At 41.1% G+C, this 14,254-nt stretch overlaps 2 protein-coding genes across 5 annotated transcripts in view; one reads left to right on the forward strand and one right to left on the reverse strand.

Moving 5' to 3' along the window:
- The window catches only part of GANC (glucosidase alpha, neutral C), a 71,537-nt gene extending 61,624 nt beyond the window's left edge, over positions 1-9,913 (reverse strand). For both annotated transcript variants that reach the window (XM_040226845.1, XM_040226844.1), the window contains exons 1-4: positions 9,663-9,913; positions 8,744-9,052; positions 7,409-7,471; positions 5,058-5,166 (exon numbers count right to left, since the gene is read on the reverse strand). In XM_040226845.1, coding sequence (XP_040082779.1) covers positions 5,058-5,166; positions 7,409-7,471; positions 8,744-8,772 — 201 coding nt within the window. In that variant the 5' untranslated portion in view covers positions 8,773-9,052; positions 9,663-9,913. The remainder of the gene's footprint in view (positions 1-5,057; positions 5,167-7,408; positions 7,472-8,743; positions 9,053-9,662) is intronic.
- Positions 9,914-9,997: 84 nt separating this feature from the next.
- Positions 9,998-14,254, forward strand: part of TMEM87A (transmembrane protein 87A) — a 39,711-nt gene continuing 35,454 nt past the window's right edge. Inside the window, exons 1-3 of one of the 3 annotated variants that reach the window (XM_040226847.1) lie at positions 9,998-10,217; positions 11,499-11,559; positions 14,054-14,139. In XM_040226847.1, coding sequence (XP_040082781.1) covers positions 10,074-10,217; positions 11,499-11,559; positions 14,054-14,139 — 291 coding nt within the window. In that variant the 5' untranslated portion in view covers positions 9,998-10,073. The remainder of the gene's footprint in view (positions 10,218-11,498; positions 11,560-14,053; positions 14,140-14,254) is intronic. The other 2 variants (XR_005718728.1, XM_040226846.1) reach the window with 2 other exon arrangements.

A 14,254-nucleotide genomic window follows, 5' to 3' on the forward strand; every position in this document is an offset into this window, starting at 1 on the left:
CACTTTACTGATAACACCTTTAATGTTTTCTTCTGGAAGCTTCTTTGTCAAATATTTGATTATTACATCATAAGAAATAAGATCCTATGTGAAAACTTAGGCATTTGAACCTGCAACCAGCTTTTCTTAAAGACCTAGGTGTCTTGACTTAGAAGCAACACACAGGCGACACTTCAGTTCGCTTTGTAACATTATGGTGTCCCAGGAACTTAATGTTTGCTAAGGACTGAACTGTGTCATCTTCTCCCTTCTCCCAACCTACCCCTGCCTCATCCAGCCCTCCAATTCATATGCTGAAGCCTTAATTCTCAATGTGATGGCATTTGGAGATGAAGCCTTGGGAGGTGACTAGGTTTTGATAAGGTCATGAGGGTGAAGTCATGATGGGATTACTGCCTTATAGGAAGAGACCAGAGAATAAGCTCTCTTTCCACCAGCCATGGAATTAAAAGATGCTTGCTCCTTAGAAGAAAAGCTTTGACAAACCTAGACAGCATATGAAAAAGCAGAGACATCACTTTTCCGACAAAGGTCTGTATAGTCAAAGCTATGGCTTTTCCAATAGTCATGTACGGATGTGAGAGTTGGACCATAAAGAAGGCTGACAGCCGAAGAATTGATGCTTTCTAACTGTGGTGCTGAAGTGAGAATCCCTTGGATGGCAAGGAGATCAAACCAGTCAATCCTAAAGGAAATCATCCCTGAATATTCATTGGAAGGACTGATGTTGAAGCTGAAACTCCAATATTTTGGCCACCTAATGGGAAGAGCTGACTCATTGGAAAAGATCCTGATTCTGGGAAAGATTGAGGGCAGGAGGAGAAGGAGGCGACAGAGGATGAGATGGTTGGATGGCATCACTGACTCAATGGACATGAGTTTGTACAAACTCTGGGAGATAGAGAAGGACAGGGAAGCTCGGCGTGCTGCAGTTCATGGAGATGCAAAGAGTCGGACATGATTAAGCAACTGAATGACAACCACCACCACCATGTGAATATACAGTTGACCCTGCAACAGAGATTTGAACTGTGTGAGTCTGCTTATACATGGATTTTTTTTCAATAATAAATACTATAGGGACTTCCCTGGCAGTCCAGTGGTTAAAACTTCATGCTACCACTGCAGGGGGTGCAGGTTCAATCCCTGGTCAGGTAACTAAGACCCCAGAGTCCACATGCCGAGTGGGGTGGCCAACAACAACAACAAAACTATAGTACCACATGGTCATTGGTTGGTTGAACCTGCAGATGCAAAATTATGTATACTAAGGGCCAACTGTGAAATTATACTTGGATTTTCCACTGCATGGGGATGTCAGCACCACCAAGCCCTATATGTTCAAGGGTCAACTGTACAGAAAGGAGGCGGCACCCAGGAGTGGAACCTTGATCTTGGGCTTCCCAGACTCCAGAACTGTGAGAAAGAAACGTCTGTTGAGACACCCAGTGTTATGACAGTATGAGCTGAAAAAAGTTGAATGAACCTTGGTTCTGTCTCCTGGTTGCTTATAGAAGGGCAGGTTGGGGGAAGGGAATTGGGAAGAAAATTTCAAAAATTAACAACAGACATTGACAACAAAGCTATTGCTTTAAGAGTTTTAATGGGGTGGGGTAGGCAGGCACTAAGAGGGCTGGGTTTGCCTTATCAGTGGAATCTGGGAACTGCAGCTGTGAGCTGAATATGATCCTCCTAGACTTGGGGCTCTGTCTCTCTGAACCTGAAATAAAAAGCTATCATTTTGAACAAGTGGATGTATGCAGCTTTTTAAAAAACCTCCAGACTACACCCATACCATATCCTAATTGAAATCTCCCGTGAAACTCCCATCTCATCCCAGAAACAACCACTAGTGGTGGCTCCCTGACTATGCAGTGAGCAGGATACAAGGTTCAGACAACTTTAGAAATTACTATATGAATCTCTGTTGTCCCTAACAAACAGAGAGGGTACAAAACCTTAAGTTCCTATTAGTCATCTCAATTCTAAGTGACAAGGAGGACATTAAAAATACATTAAAATGAAGTTCAGAGCTCAGAATTTGAGGGTGATCTCCCCAAACATACACGTGCATGCATTTGCCTGAGATCAGGGTATGTGGATTTCCTGCACAGCCCTGTTAATTCCAATAACTGAATGTGGAGTCTGTTCCATGAGGTCCTCAAAGTTCTTAGTCTTGGGAGCCGTGCTGCTGACATCCCAGATCACTTGCCCTTGCTTGTCTGACTCCTCAGTTCCCTTCTGAGTCACGCGCTATCTTGTGCTAAGCTCCCGTGGGTCTTCCTGGACTACGGCTTCTTTTTCTTTGAAGGCATACAGATCTGGTAGGCTCTGGTTCTAGTACCTGACCTGAATGGCACTGTCCCTCATGTTCAGGATCCAAAGAGAGGTGTGTACAAATAAACTCACAGATAGCTTTCTAAGAAGCCGTGTGAGAGGGTCCACCACTCACTTCATTGGTATGGAGCTGCATTGAGAAGCTGCACTTTGGCCCACATTGGTATTCTGAGTGCCTTAATATACTCTGCCTCAGCACGTGTCATCTAGACAGTAGATTGTTAAGGTGCTCAGCAGACTGAGAATCTTCCTTGGTGGCTGAGACGGTAAAAGCACCTGCCTACAATGCGGGAGACCCGGGTTCAATCCCTGGGTCAGGAAGATCTCCTGGAGAAGGAAATGGCAACCCATTCCAGTACCCTTGCCTGGAAAATCCAATGGATGGAGAAGCCTGGTAGGCTACAGTCCATGGGGTCGCAAAGAGTCGGACACGACTGAGTGACTTCACTCACTCACTCAGCAGACTGAACCTCCCCAAGAATGGAAAGGAATTCCTGCCTTGATCACAGGACGGCTGCAGCTCTCTGGGGCCAGATGTATTGGAGACAAGTAGGAAAAAGATCAAGTGACAGGAAAAACGCTAAAGGAAGCAACCTGGCTGCTGATACTAGGGCTACTGACTCCTGGAGGGTCTCTTGTGGACTCCTTGGATTTCCTGGATCCACCTGCTTCTGCTGATGCTGAATACAGGATCCTGGCTGGGTACTGGCTATTAAACTACATGCAAACAGTGGTTGGTTCTCTAGGAAATAAATTAATGCTATCCCATATTTTCCCATGAAAAGCTTTCAAACTTGGCTACAAAAGGATGCCAAGTTTGGGAGATTTGGATCAGTAGTCAAGGAACTATGACTTTGAGGGTACCATGAGCTATGAACTCAAAGGTCTCACAGATGCCAAGTGGGGTGGGAGGAAATTCCTCTAGAAGGAGATGAGTGGTATAAGAAGCAGCACTAGGTTTTGAAGAAAGGCTAACCATCCCATCAGTGTAATTAGGAGAAATGAACAAAGTGTGCTGCTACCACAAACGCATCCTTACATAACCGGAAGTTAGGAACAGGGGGTGGTGACAGAGAACCCAGAACTGCTGATATGACTCTAGCCCCTGTTTTGCATTCAGGCAAGGAAGTTATGTCAGAAGATTCTACATCTTTGAAATGACTAAAATCTCTATAACTTCTTATGGAAAGTAGTCTTCCTCACTGTGCCACTGCTCCTCCTGCCCCTGGCGGCTTGGACAGTAAAGAATCCGTCTGCAATGCAGGAGACCTGGGTTTAATTCCTGGGTCAGGAAAATCCCCTGGAGAAGGGAATGGCAACCCACTCTAGTATTCTTGCCTGGAGAATCCCATGCACAGAGGAGTCTGGCAGGCTATAGTCCATGGGGTCACAAAGAGTTGGGCACGACTGAGTGACTAACACTTCCACTTCACTTCACTGGCTAAGTTAAGTGTAAGTAAGTAAGTGTTAGTCGCTCATTCATGCCCAACTCTTTGCGACCCCATGGACTGCAGCCCACCAAGTTCCTGTGTCCATGAGATTTTCCAGGCAAGGATACTGGCGTGGGTTGCCATCTCCTTCTCCAGGGGATCTTTCTAATCCAGGGATCGAACCCAGGTCTCCTGTACTGAAGGCAGATTATTTACCAACTGAGCTACAAGGGAAGGGTAAGTTAAAGGCCTTACACATGTTACAGAGAATGCGCTAATGTTGTGGGGCAGTTTTGGTTCTGTCTTCTCTGAGGGGATTCCTTGGTGTAATGCTATACAGCACGTGACACAGCACCACAGGGAGCTTGCTCACAATGCTGCTGTGAAAGTGGGGGTGTCTTCTCAGTATGCTCCACAGACCTGGGATTTGTCAGTGAGCTGATGCAGTTACTATCTAAGCTGTCATGGCACCGAGACGGCACGTCTTTACCTACGTTCTTCAGTGAATTACCAATTAAACCAGATTGGTCTGGGAGGCCTTAGAAGCTTCGGACACCTTTAGAAGATGGGAAAAGATCTGAAGTGAGGGTCAAGTTGGAAGCATCAGCTATTTGTGAGCTCAGCCACACTTCTGAGCTCAGCCCACAGCACTTCCTCTGTGACTGGCCCATAGGAAGTAGTGTGAAAACCCGACAGATGAGAAGAAGCACTTAGGACACTGTTCTAATGTTTCAGTATGTAAGAACTGTGGTGATCCGTGAGTGAAGTAGCTTCGGTAGGGGAACATTTGAGACTTATTCAACAGCAGAGACCATCGTTCCTCTTGTTCACTCACATGAGGTTTGGACGTTCACTGAATCTGGACCTTGCTTAAGCATAAATTGTGTTAACAGTGATAGAAAGAGCACAGGTACTTGACAGAGTCTACAGTCACAGGTGAAAACTGGTTACTAGCTATGAGTCTGGGCAGGTGGTCTTTTAGACTTCAATTTCCTTATCTAAAAATTGGGGACAATACAATGTACCTCTTAGATATTTTCTAAAGATTAATTAAAAGGAAATAATATTTGTAAAACATCTAAGAAAGCATCTGATACAAGGCAATCTATATGTTTACAGTCATATTACTTTTAAAGTAACACTGTGTAGATAGTAAAGAGATAGCATGTCTTCCCTCACAAAGTTTATTTTTGAAGCAAACATAGTTTAACTAGGCTTTGAAATTCACTTCATTCAACCCAAATAAATACAGAAACAAAGAATTCTCTGTAGAAAATATTTTTTTCTTACCTTTGCTGGTTCATTGATGATTTGAAACCTGGCACTGTCTTTGCCTGTTGTGACTGAGTCCAGTAATGCCTGATAGGTAGACTTCTTGGAGAGCAGCTGTTTCTGACGCCTGCAGATAGGAAGTATACAGATGCCTGAGAATGATTTGTGACTCAGCATCCAAAAGACTATATTACCATGTGGAAGTTATTAAGATTTCACTTCAATAATAAGTGAACTGGGCACAGGCAGTATATTAGTACTTCAATAAAGCACTAACAGAAGTACTTTAGAGAGCTAATAAAATTAATGAGTGCTAATACAATTAACTCCGGAGAAGGCAATGGCACCCCACTCCAGCACTCTTGCCTGGCAAATCCCATGGATGGAGGAGCCTGGTAGGCTGCAGTCCATGGGGTTGCTAGGAGTCGGACATGACTGAGCGGCTTCACTTTCAGTTTTCACTTTTATGCATTGGAGAAGAAAATGGCAACCCACTCCAGTGTTCTTGCCTGGAGAATCCCAGGGACAGGGGAGCCTGGTGGGCTGCCGTCTATGGGGTTGCACAGAGTCAGACACGACTGAAGCGACTTAGCAGCAGCAGCAGCAATACAATTAACAAAATAAGAGTACTAGTAAAATTGTTCACCATAACACTGCTCAAGGATGGTATTTTGTCCCCTTTATTGAGAAGGTGGGGCAGGTTTTTTTGGGGGGGATCTTAGTTCCCCAACCAGGGATTGAACCAGTGTCCCTTGCTTTGGGAACATGAAGTATTAACCATTGGCCTACCAGGGAAATCCCAAGGGGCAGTTGTCATAGGTGACATTTGTTAGCTTGTTGATTTCTCTCCCTCTTTCCATGAAATGTACACTTTAATAGAAACTTTTAATAAATTCTAGAGGAAATCCAATATAATCTAGTGGTTTGACAAGGTGACCAGGAGTTCACTATAGAATTCCTTCTAAGGTACTTGTTCAGAACTAAAATGATATGATCTTTCTACCTCTAGAGTAGTGTGAATAAATTGGAAAGTTGTATGATATAATGTTTGGTGACTTCAGTTTTAGGACCACATAGGGGTAGACACTCAAAAAAAAAAAAAACAGATTTTAAAGAAATATTTGTTGAGGCTCTGGGGAAACAGGCAATCATATATTGGTGATGGGAGTACAAAATGACACAATCTCTATGGAGGGATACCTAGTAATAGTTAAAATTTCAAATACATTTATTCTTTGACCTAGTAATCCCACTTCTGGAAATTCATCCTATAAATAGACCTGCATGTGTAGGAAATGACATATGCATAGCTTTCTTTTTTTTTTTGGTCACACCATACCATGTGGCATGTGAGATCACCTGAGCAGGGATTGAATCCATGCCCCCTGCGTTGGGAGCATAGAGTCTTAACCGTTGGACCACCAGAGAAGTCCTGATATATGTATAGCTTTTCACTGTGGCAGTGACATTATAGCAAAAGCCCGAAAACAACCCAAAGTCTAGCAAGAGGAAAGAAACTGAATAAATTATAACATAATTTACCCAATGGAATACTATACAGCTGTGAAAATACAACCTCCATGTATTCATGCAGAACCCTTCAGAATAAATTATTAAGCAGGGGAAAAAAAGAGGTAGGAGACACGGGTTCGATCCCTGGGTCAGGAAGATCCCCTGGAGTATGAAATGGCAACCCATTCTAGTATTCTTGCCTGGAAAATTCCACAGACAGAAAAGCCTGGTAATACTAAACAATATTATAGTTTATGGGGTACAGTACAGTTCATGGGGTCTCAAAGAGTCAGACACAACTGAGTGACTGATCATACATGCATAGATAGAAAGCTATATGGTGTAAGAATAGTTGTAATATAAGAAAATATGCATTCAATAAAAGAAATACTAGAAAGAGAAATAAATGAATAAACCTGGTTACTCACGGGGAAGGTGTAGAGTATTGTGAAAGGGGACAGGAATGAAAGTAACTCTTCAATGTGTTTCTTTTCATAGTATTTGATTTTTGAACCATGTAAAAGTATTATTTCTTCAAAGATTCAAAAATTTAATATTAGTTTAAAAACACTGATTTTAAAAATAAAATAGTGGATTTATTAACATAGTAATGTTAATTATAATATATAGCTATACAATATAATTAATTATAATTAATAGTAACATATTAATTATAAAATAATACAATGGTAAGTTAAAGTAGTAAAAATGTCTCTTGTCAATAAACTCTTGGATCACTGAATTTCCTAACTGACTCTTTCCTCAGAAAGTCTATCAGTTCTCAAAAATTTAATAAACATAAATTTTGAAATATTTTCAGAACTGTTTTGCCTAGGTCATACACTTCCTCTCCTTACCTGTAGAAAGCAATCTTGCTGCAGTCTTTGAAAATGTTTTTATCCACAGCTTCATCTTCAACACTAAATAAAAAGACATTTTAAGAAATGTGTTTTACACTGGGTGTGTGAATCCAATTTTTGTACCTTCTCTAACAATAATATAAACATGGGACATAAATCACTGTGATACCAAATTGTGTCAAGGCCATAACATAATACGATAACGTATTTGTAATATTGTTTAGTAAACCACCCAAAGTAGACAACAAAACATGAAGTTCTGGGATTTCTCTGAAAACAAAAGAAAAAGAGCACTGTCACTTATGAGAAAGGGTTCTTTAAAAATAATGACTGAAGGTTATGGTTAAAACAATAAAATCTGAAGAAGTAAAAACAAAAAAACCTCAAACCAAACCAATAAAAACAACCCACCCACCTGTTTATTCAACAAAGTACTTTCAGAATATTCTTTCTTAGTGTTGGGCTGTGAGGAACATATGAAAGACGGTCTTCAAGCTTTCTTTGAGATCCTAACCAACATCATAAGTCAATCTGACAAACACTATAACAGAGGCATGCGTAAGGTGCTAAAATAAGCATACAAATAGATGAAGAAGGAAAATCCTTTGCTTTTTAAGATGATGATGACAATTTAGGGGCAATGTTTTTTAAAACTGAGTTTCCAAAAAAGCTGTTTCTGGAAGAGAACATGATCAAGATGTATATATACTTCAGGATATGTATTTAACATACACCAATTAAAATAACTACCAGGTCTAAGTAAAGAAATAAAACCACATTGATTTTCATGGAGACACATAATGAACACATCTGTAATAAGCAAGTCCATGATTGTGGAGAAAGCTATGACTGAACACCAATTTCAAAATAAGAATATGAGCCCAGACAATACCCTTGGCCATGGTTTATCACAGAAGTAATCAAATCCTTCATTGACTCAATCTTTGTTGCCGTTTCTTTTAATCAAGCGTGTAAAGATTAGAGAAATTTGCAATCTTTTTTCAATTTTGAAGAATGAACTCTGCAATGATATAGGAAGAGGTGTATTTAGCTGCACTTGGAAAGCAGCATGTTTGAAATTCATGTGTTAAGAGTTCCGATCACAGTTTTGTTAACCATCCTGCAAGGATTTCATAAGGGGCTAGTTATATCAATTAATTCCCTGGGGAATTGAGGATAGAAATTAAGTACACAAATATAAAACACTCAAATAAGATGTGCAATCAATCACTCAATAAAATCTTCAAATCCAGAATGCTGTTTTCAGCTACTATCTATCCCCTGCCTCCGCAGACCCTGGAGTCAGTTCCTGCTGGACCACTGGACCTTTACCTGATTTCCTCTTTCTCAGCTGATTCCATGGCTTCCCAGTCAATTCACAGGGTCTCAGGTTTCAGGCGGTTTTTTAGACTGTTAGTCTTTCTAAATAACCAGCGCCTCACCACCAAGTTTCTGGGACTTGCAGCTCCTTAAGGAGTGACAAATCGTCACTTTCTCCTAGGATTTCCAGACTCCAGCTAGCGTTTCTACAGAGATTTATTTGGCAATTTTCTTCTTGGTTATGAGTGGTTGGTGACGAGCTCCCTTCCTTAGGAACCGAAAAAGGTTTTTGCAGCGGAGGAGGCGTGTACTCAAAGAGCCCTAGAGGACGAAAATCAGGAGCGTGAGAACCGGGAAATGGAGATGGCCTGCAGGATTGTAGCGAGGCTTCCGAACGTCCACCTCGGAGAGGGCCACGCCGCAGACACTGAAAACGGACCTGCCCTCTCCTGGCTTTCAGTTTTGAGTAGGAAGTGCCGGCCGGTTGGTGCTGGAGGGTGATGTTTTCCTGCCAAATGCTACATCACATTCTTCTGGACTAGAAGCGGCTTTTAAAAGGGATTATCGACTACACCATCTATTTTAGGAATCGATTATATCCTACTACTGCCAAACTCCAGTGTTTGCTTAAATACTTCTGGAAAACTAAGAACTCACTGCTGCTGCTGCAGCTAAGTCGCTTCAGTCGTGTCCAACTCTGTGCGACCCCACAGACGGCAGCCCACCAGGCTCCCCAGTCCCTGGGATTCTCCAGGCAAGAACACTGGAGTGGGTTGCCATTTCCTTCTCCAATGCATGAAAGTGAAAACTGAAGTCGCTCAGTCGTGTCCGACTCCTAGTGACCCCATGGACTGGGCCTACCAGGCTCCTCCGTCCATGGGATTTGCCAGGCAAGAGTACTGCTACACGCTAAATAAGCAGCCAGACTTACAGCTTTCCCAGACTTCTGGCCCCAGCGTCTGATTTCGACTCAGAAGGGACGAGGACTGGGGCGAAAGGAAGGAGGAGAAAGCCAAACGCCACACTGGGTTCTTCCCTGGTTCCCAAACCCTTTAAGGGCTAGGAGAGAGAAGGGCCGACAGACTCAGTGGTAGCTTTTGGCGATCATCCTAACAATCCAAGGTGACTAGGGTATGACAGGACGACACATACGCAGTAGGTCTAAAGCCGCACACTAAGCCGTGACGACTGCCTGAGGGCGGGGCTGCTGAGTCGCAAAACAAACAAGCCCCCAGAGGTTGTGAGGACCCGGATGATCCCGCCCCCAGAGCGGAGCCGGAAGAGGGCGGGACGAACCGGAAGAAGGTGAAATGCTTTCGGTAGGCACTCCACGGGTGTGAAGATGGCGGTGGCTGCGTGGCTGCAGGTGGTGCCTGTCATTCTTCTTCTTCTAGGCGCTCGAACGGCCCCACTGTCGCTTTTCAGTGTAGGGCCGGCACCTGTCGCCGCTGCCGAGCGATCCAAGTGGCACATTCCGATACCGTCGGTGAGTGTTCACTTCAGGAGCAACTGAGACTGGAGGAACGAGGGGTGGGGCTACGGCGGCCTAAGGGGTCCATGAAGGTTCCACAAAAGTCCGCTTCCAAAGGGGTGGGATTGCCGGTAGCATCGGTGTAGCTGGCTAGCGGGGACTCACCTCCCTGGAGCGGGAAGCCGTGCGCTTTTGTGGGTAGATTAGCAGGAATGTCAGGGTCATTTCTGGTGCTGAGAGTGGCTGTGGATCGGTTTCTTATTAGCAGAGTCAGAGAACTTTTCATTGACAGACTGGAGACGTGTAAACTTGATGTATAGGTGGAGAATGGTTTCTCTTTCAGCTGAAGTTTTGCAGAATCTTGTGACCTCGGGTTGGATGAGAGGTATATGTAAATAGATATCTTTCTGTTTTTTTCCTCTTCACTTTTTTGTTAATGGATAGTTCTACTTACGAAGTTGGTTGATTTCGTTTGGACTTTGAAATGGTTAGTCTAAGCTCTGCCATGTAATTGGGTAACCCAGGCATTTAAAATGATGTATTCTAACATGAGAATGTTCAAAACGGAATAAACAGTATGCTGAAATTTCTTATGGTAAGTGTCTTTCTTAAGGCCAGTTGTCTAGACTGGTTCATCCTTTCTGCCTTTTATCACCCTTTCGAAACCCCATTTGAGTTAGAACTGTAGTCCTGTGAGCCGACAGATCAGGTGCTGGTTGGAAATGCCAAAAAACATTAGTCTTATTAAAACCACAGTGGCCTTTTTGTTCTGCTCTGCTCACTGATCATATTAAATCTTTTTTGAGCTTTTGATATGGCAAGAATTACAGCTTTTGGTCATTTTGTGAAGATCTTCAGGCTCTCAGTTTTAGGTATTTACATGTTATTTGTAAAATGGTTGATAGTTAAATCTGGCTGTCTCCTCATAGAATAGTTTATTTGAAGCACTGAAGGGTTATTCTGGATGGTGATTAGTGAGTAAAGGGAATTAACTGATTAAGAAATACCTTCCAGAAAGATTGAAGTTAGGTTAGGATTTCTAGCAGCCTTCCTTCTAGAGTCCTTGTTTCATGGCCTGTGGGGAAAAAAATCATGTCTCTGCACCAAGCAGCAAAATCCTGCAGTTTTGTTATGACTGGATTTTACTAAACGGAAGGATATTGATGCCTTGTGTGTCTGTGTGTGTGAAGAAAACTAACTTCAACATTTTATAAATTTATGTTTTTGTATCAGTTATATTCTGCCTTCGGAATTAAAGTGATTCTTATGCTAATTATCTCTCCTTTATCTTTGCAGGCGAAAAATTATTTTAGTTTTGGAAAGATCCTCTTCAAAAATACCACTATCTTCCTGAAATGTGAGTTTTTGCATTTCATGAAGTTTTTATTCGAATTTTTGAAAGATCTTTTAAACTTTTTAATTACCTATTTTCTACCTCTGATAATTGACACTCAACATAAATTCTGAAATTTAATAGTTCAGCACTATCTAGGTATAAACTTACATAGTGTGACTAAGGTCCTTCACTGAATAATCTTCAGCATAGTTAACTTCTGTGAACTTTATTTTCTTTTCTTGTTTTTCTGGTGTTTGCAGTATATAGTAGATAAGTTGTTTTGGTCAACTGCATGGGTTTTACTCTGTTCTGAGTCATAGAGGTAACTGCTGATTTTGCTTTTGTGTGCTTGTTAGAAGTTTATTGGACACATGACCTAGGTTTGTCAGACCATTGGGTCTGCACAAATATGTTCAGTAAAGCTTTTGTTTGCAAAAGGAGTATTTTACCACTTGGATCTTTGGAAGAGGAAGCTCAACGATAATTACCAGGAAATAGGGATTATGTAGAACAAAACCAGTCTGTCCAGTGGGAAAGCCACTGTATCTGAATCCAGAATACCCCATTGTTTATTGTAGAAAAGCTTCCTTTTATTTCTGAAACTGGCTTTATTTTTAGAGAATGCATGATCATGGGCAGCTCCATTTCAAGATCAGGACTAAAAATCCAGATCGTCCATGTGTGTTCCTATGCATATTTCTGCTTGTGAAAGTGCAAAGTTCTGTCATAGTTGGATGATTTTATTCTTTTAATCATTTAGGAAGTAGTTATTGAACACATATTATGTGCCAGGCACTGTTTTAGAAAGGAAGTGATAGAAAAGACTTTTTCTTTTAGTGAGCTTACAGTCTAGTGGGATGGGGGAGTCAGGTAGAATTTCTGTGAAGAATATACTGTTTTCATGAAAATATGATCTCTTGGCTAATGACTTAAGTTTGATTTAAATCAAATCTACTGTGACACGCTGGTCTTTCTTGTGAGGTTTTCTTACTAGAAAAGAAGAGCCTTTAAGGATAGCAATATTTTGTCTTTTGGAATAGCCTGACAGCCTGTATGTTAGTCTGTCCTTTCATTATGTACGGTTTCTTTTTACCTGTGTTCTGTTCTGATGGTTTTTGTAGTGGTTTTTAGCCAAGCTGCATATTTTGAAATGTTGATGTGTCTTTGTTTTTAGAGGAGTTGAGGCTTAAAATTGTCTTTCACTTTATTACTTCTGTGTTTTCTTATACTTAATCTTGTTTCTGATTTTATGCTTTTGTGGGTATGGTATACTATAGATTTCCTTAAAATTGGCAGGACCATATTCATTGTCTCTTAAAGCCATTCATTTAAAGTTCTCTGTCTTGGGAATTCCCTGGTGGTCCAGTGTTTAGGACTCTGAGCTTTCATTGCCGAGGGCCAGGGTTGAATCCCTGGTTGGGAAACTAAGATCCCACAAGCTTTGCATCATGGTCCCTCTAAAATTCTATGTCTTTTAACATAAATAGTAGTATTTCTGCAGGTACATTTCCCTGCACATCTCCTTTTTAAGGGATTTTTCTTACTGGTTTTTATTAAATTAATTCCTTCTCTTGATTCTTCTGTGTAGTTCATAACAAGATTGCAGTATCCTTTTTAGCATTTCCATAAATTCTGTTCAACACATCAGATTTTTTATGTATTTTAGTTAAGCCTTATAAAACTATGCCACTTAAAAATTAGTTTGAGAAAATCACTTCAAACAGAGAAAAGGAAAAGGTGGTAATTTTAGGTGTGCTTCTTAAGAACCAAAAGTAGGTTCTTCTGTGTTTACCTTCGTCACGTTTGCACAAAGTAGGTATGGTTAGTATGTTTCTTCATTTTCTGCTGGAACAAAGATAAAAGGGAATACTGACTTCCCCCAGGTTGACCGTCTAATAGACTCCCAAGTCTTCAGACTTATGCTTTGGTTCATTAGGATATTGTTCTCCAAATTATGTTTAATAAGTTACGTGAGACTTATGTGATTTCATGAGGTTCCTTGAGGCATCTCTTAAGGTGGATTTTAAAAAGGATCTAATATTCTTTTATTTTTGCTTTTGCTATTCTTGCCTTCCTCAGCCAGGTTTGCTTATTGTTGATAGTTCTTTTTATCCATTTAAGGTCTCTCTAGGTTTTACACTTTGAAGTTTTCCCTCAGTGAAATTATTTCAATTATTGTCTTGTGACATTTCCAGTGTTGTTATTCCTTGAGTCTTCAGCTAGAATCTTTTTTAAGACTTTTCTTAAGAGTCTTCAGTAATTTGTTCCTTTCAGTTCCCCTCTTTGGCCTAACACAGTGCCATGTATCTTTGTGTACTTAAGTGCTTTGCTTAGTAAATATTTGTATGATAATAGACAACTGAAATTTATTACTTTATTACCTTCTGTTTGGAGAAAGGATGGTGGTTAAGTATCCTGGTTTAGCAGAAAATGGGATATCCGGTAATAATTTAGGAAACATACTTTGTTTGGCAATCAAATCATCTTTTATTCACAGAGATTTCTTCTTTTATAGTTGATGGAGAACCTTGTGATGCATCTTTGAATATAACGTGGTATCTGAAAAGTGCTGACTGTTACAATGAAATCTACAACTTCAAGGTATGGAACATAAAACTACAGACTTTTCTTTGAGTTTATTTAGAGATCATTGGGTCCCCACCTGGTAGTGGAGAGGGTATCATGTAGCTATGGAAGAGAAGAACTGGAATTATAC

The sequence above is a fragment of the Oryx dammah genome, unplaced genomic scaffold (assembly GCF_014754425.2).
Source record: "Oryx dammah isolate SB20612 unplaced genomic scaffold, SCBI_Odam_1.1 HiC_scaffold_26, whole genome shotgun sequence".
Lineage (NCBI taxonomy): Eukaryota > Metazoa > Chordata > Mammalia > Artiodactyla > Bovidae > Oryx > Oryx dammah.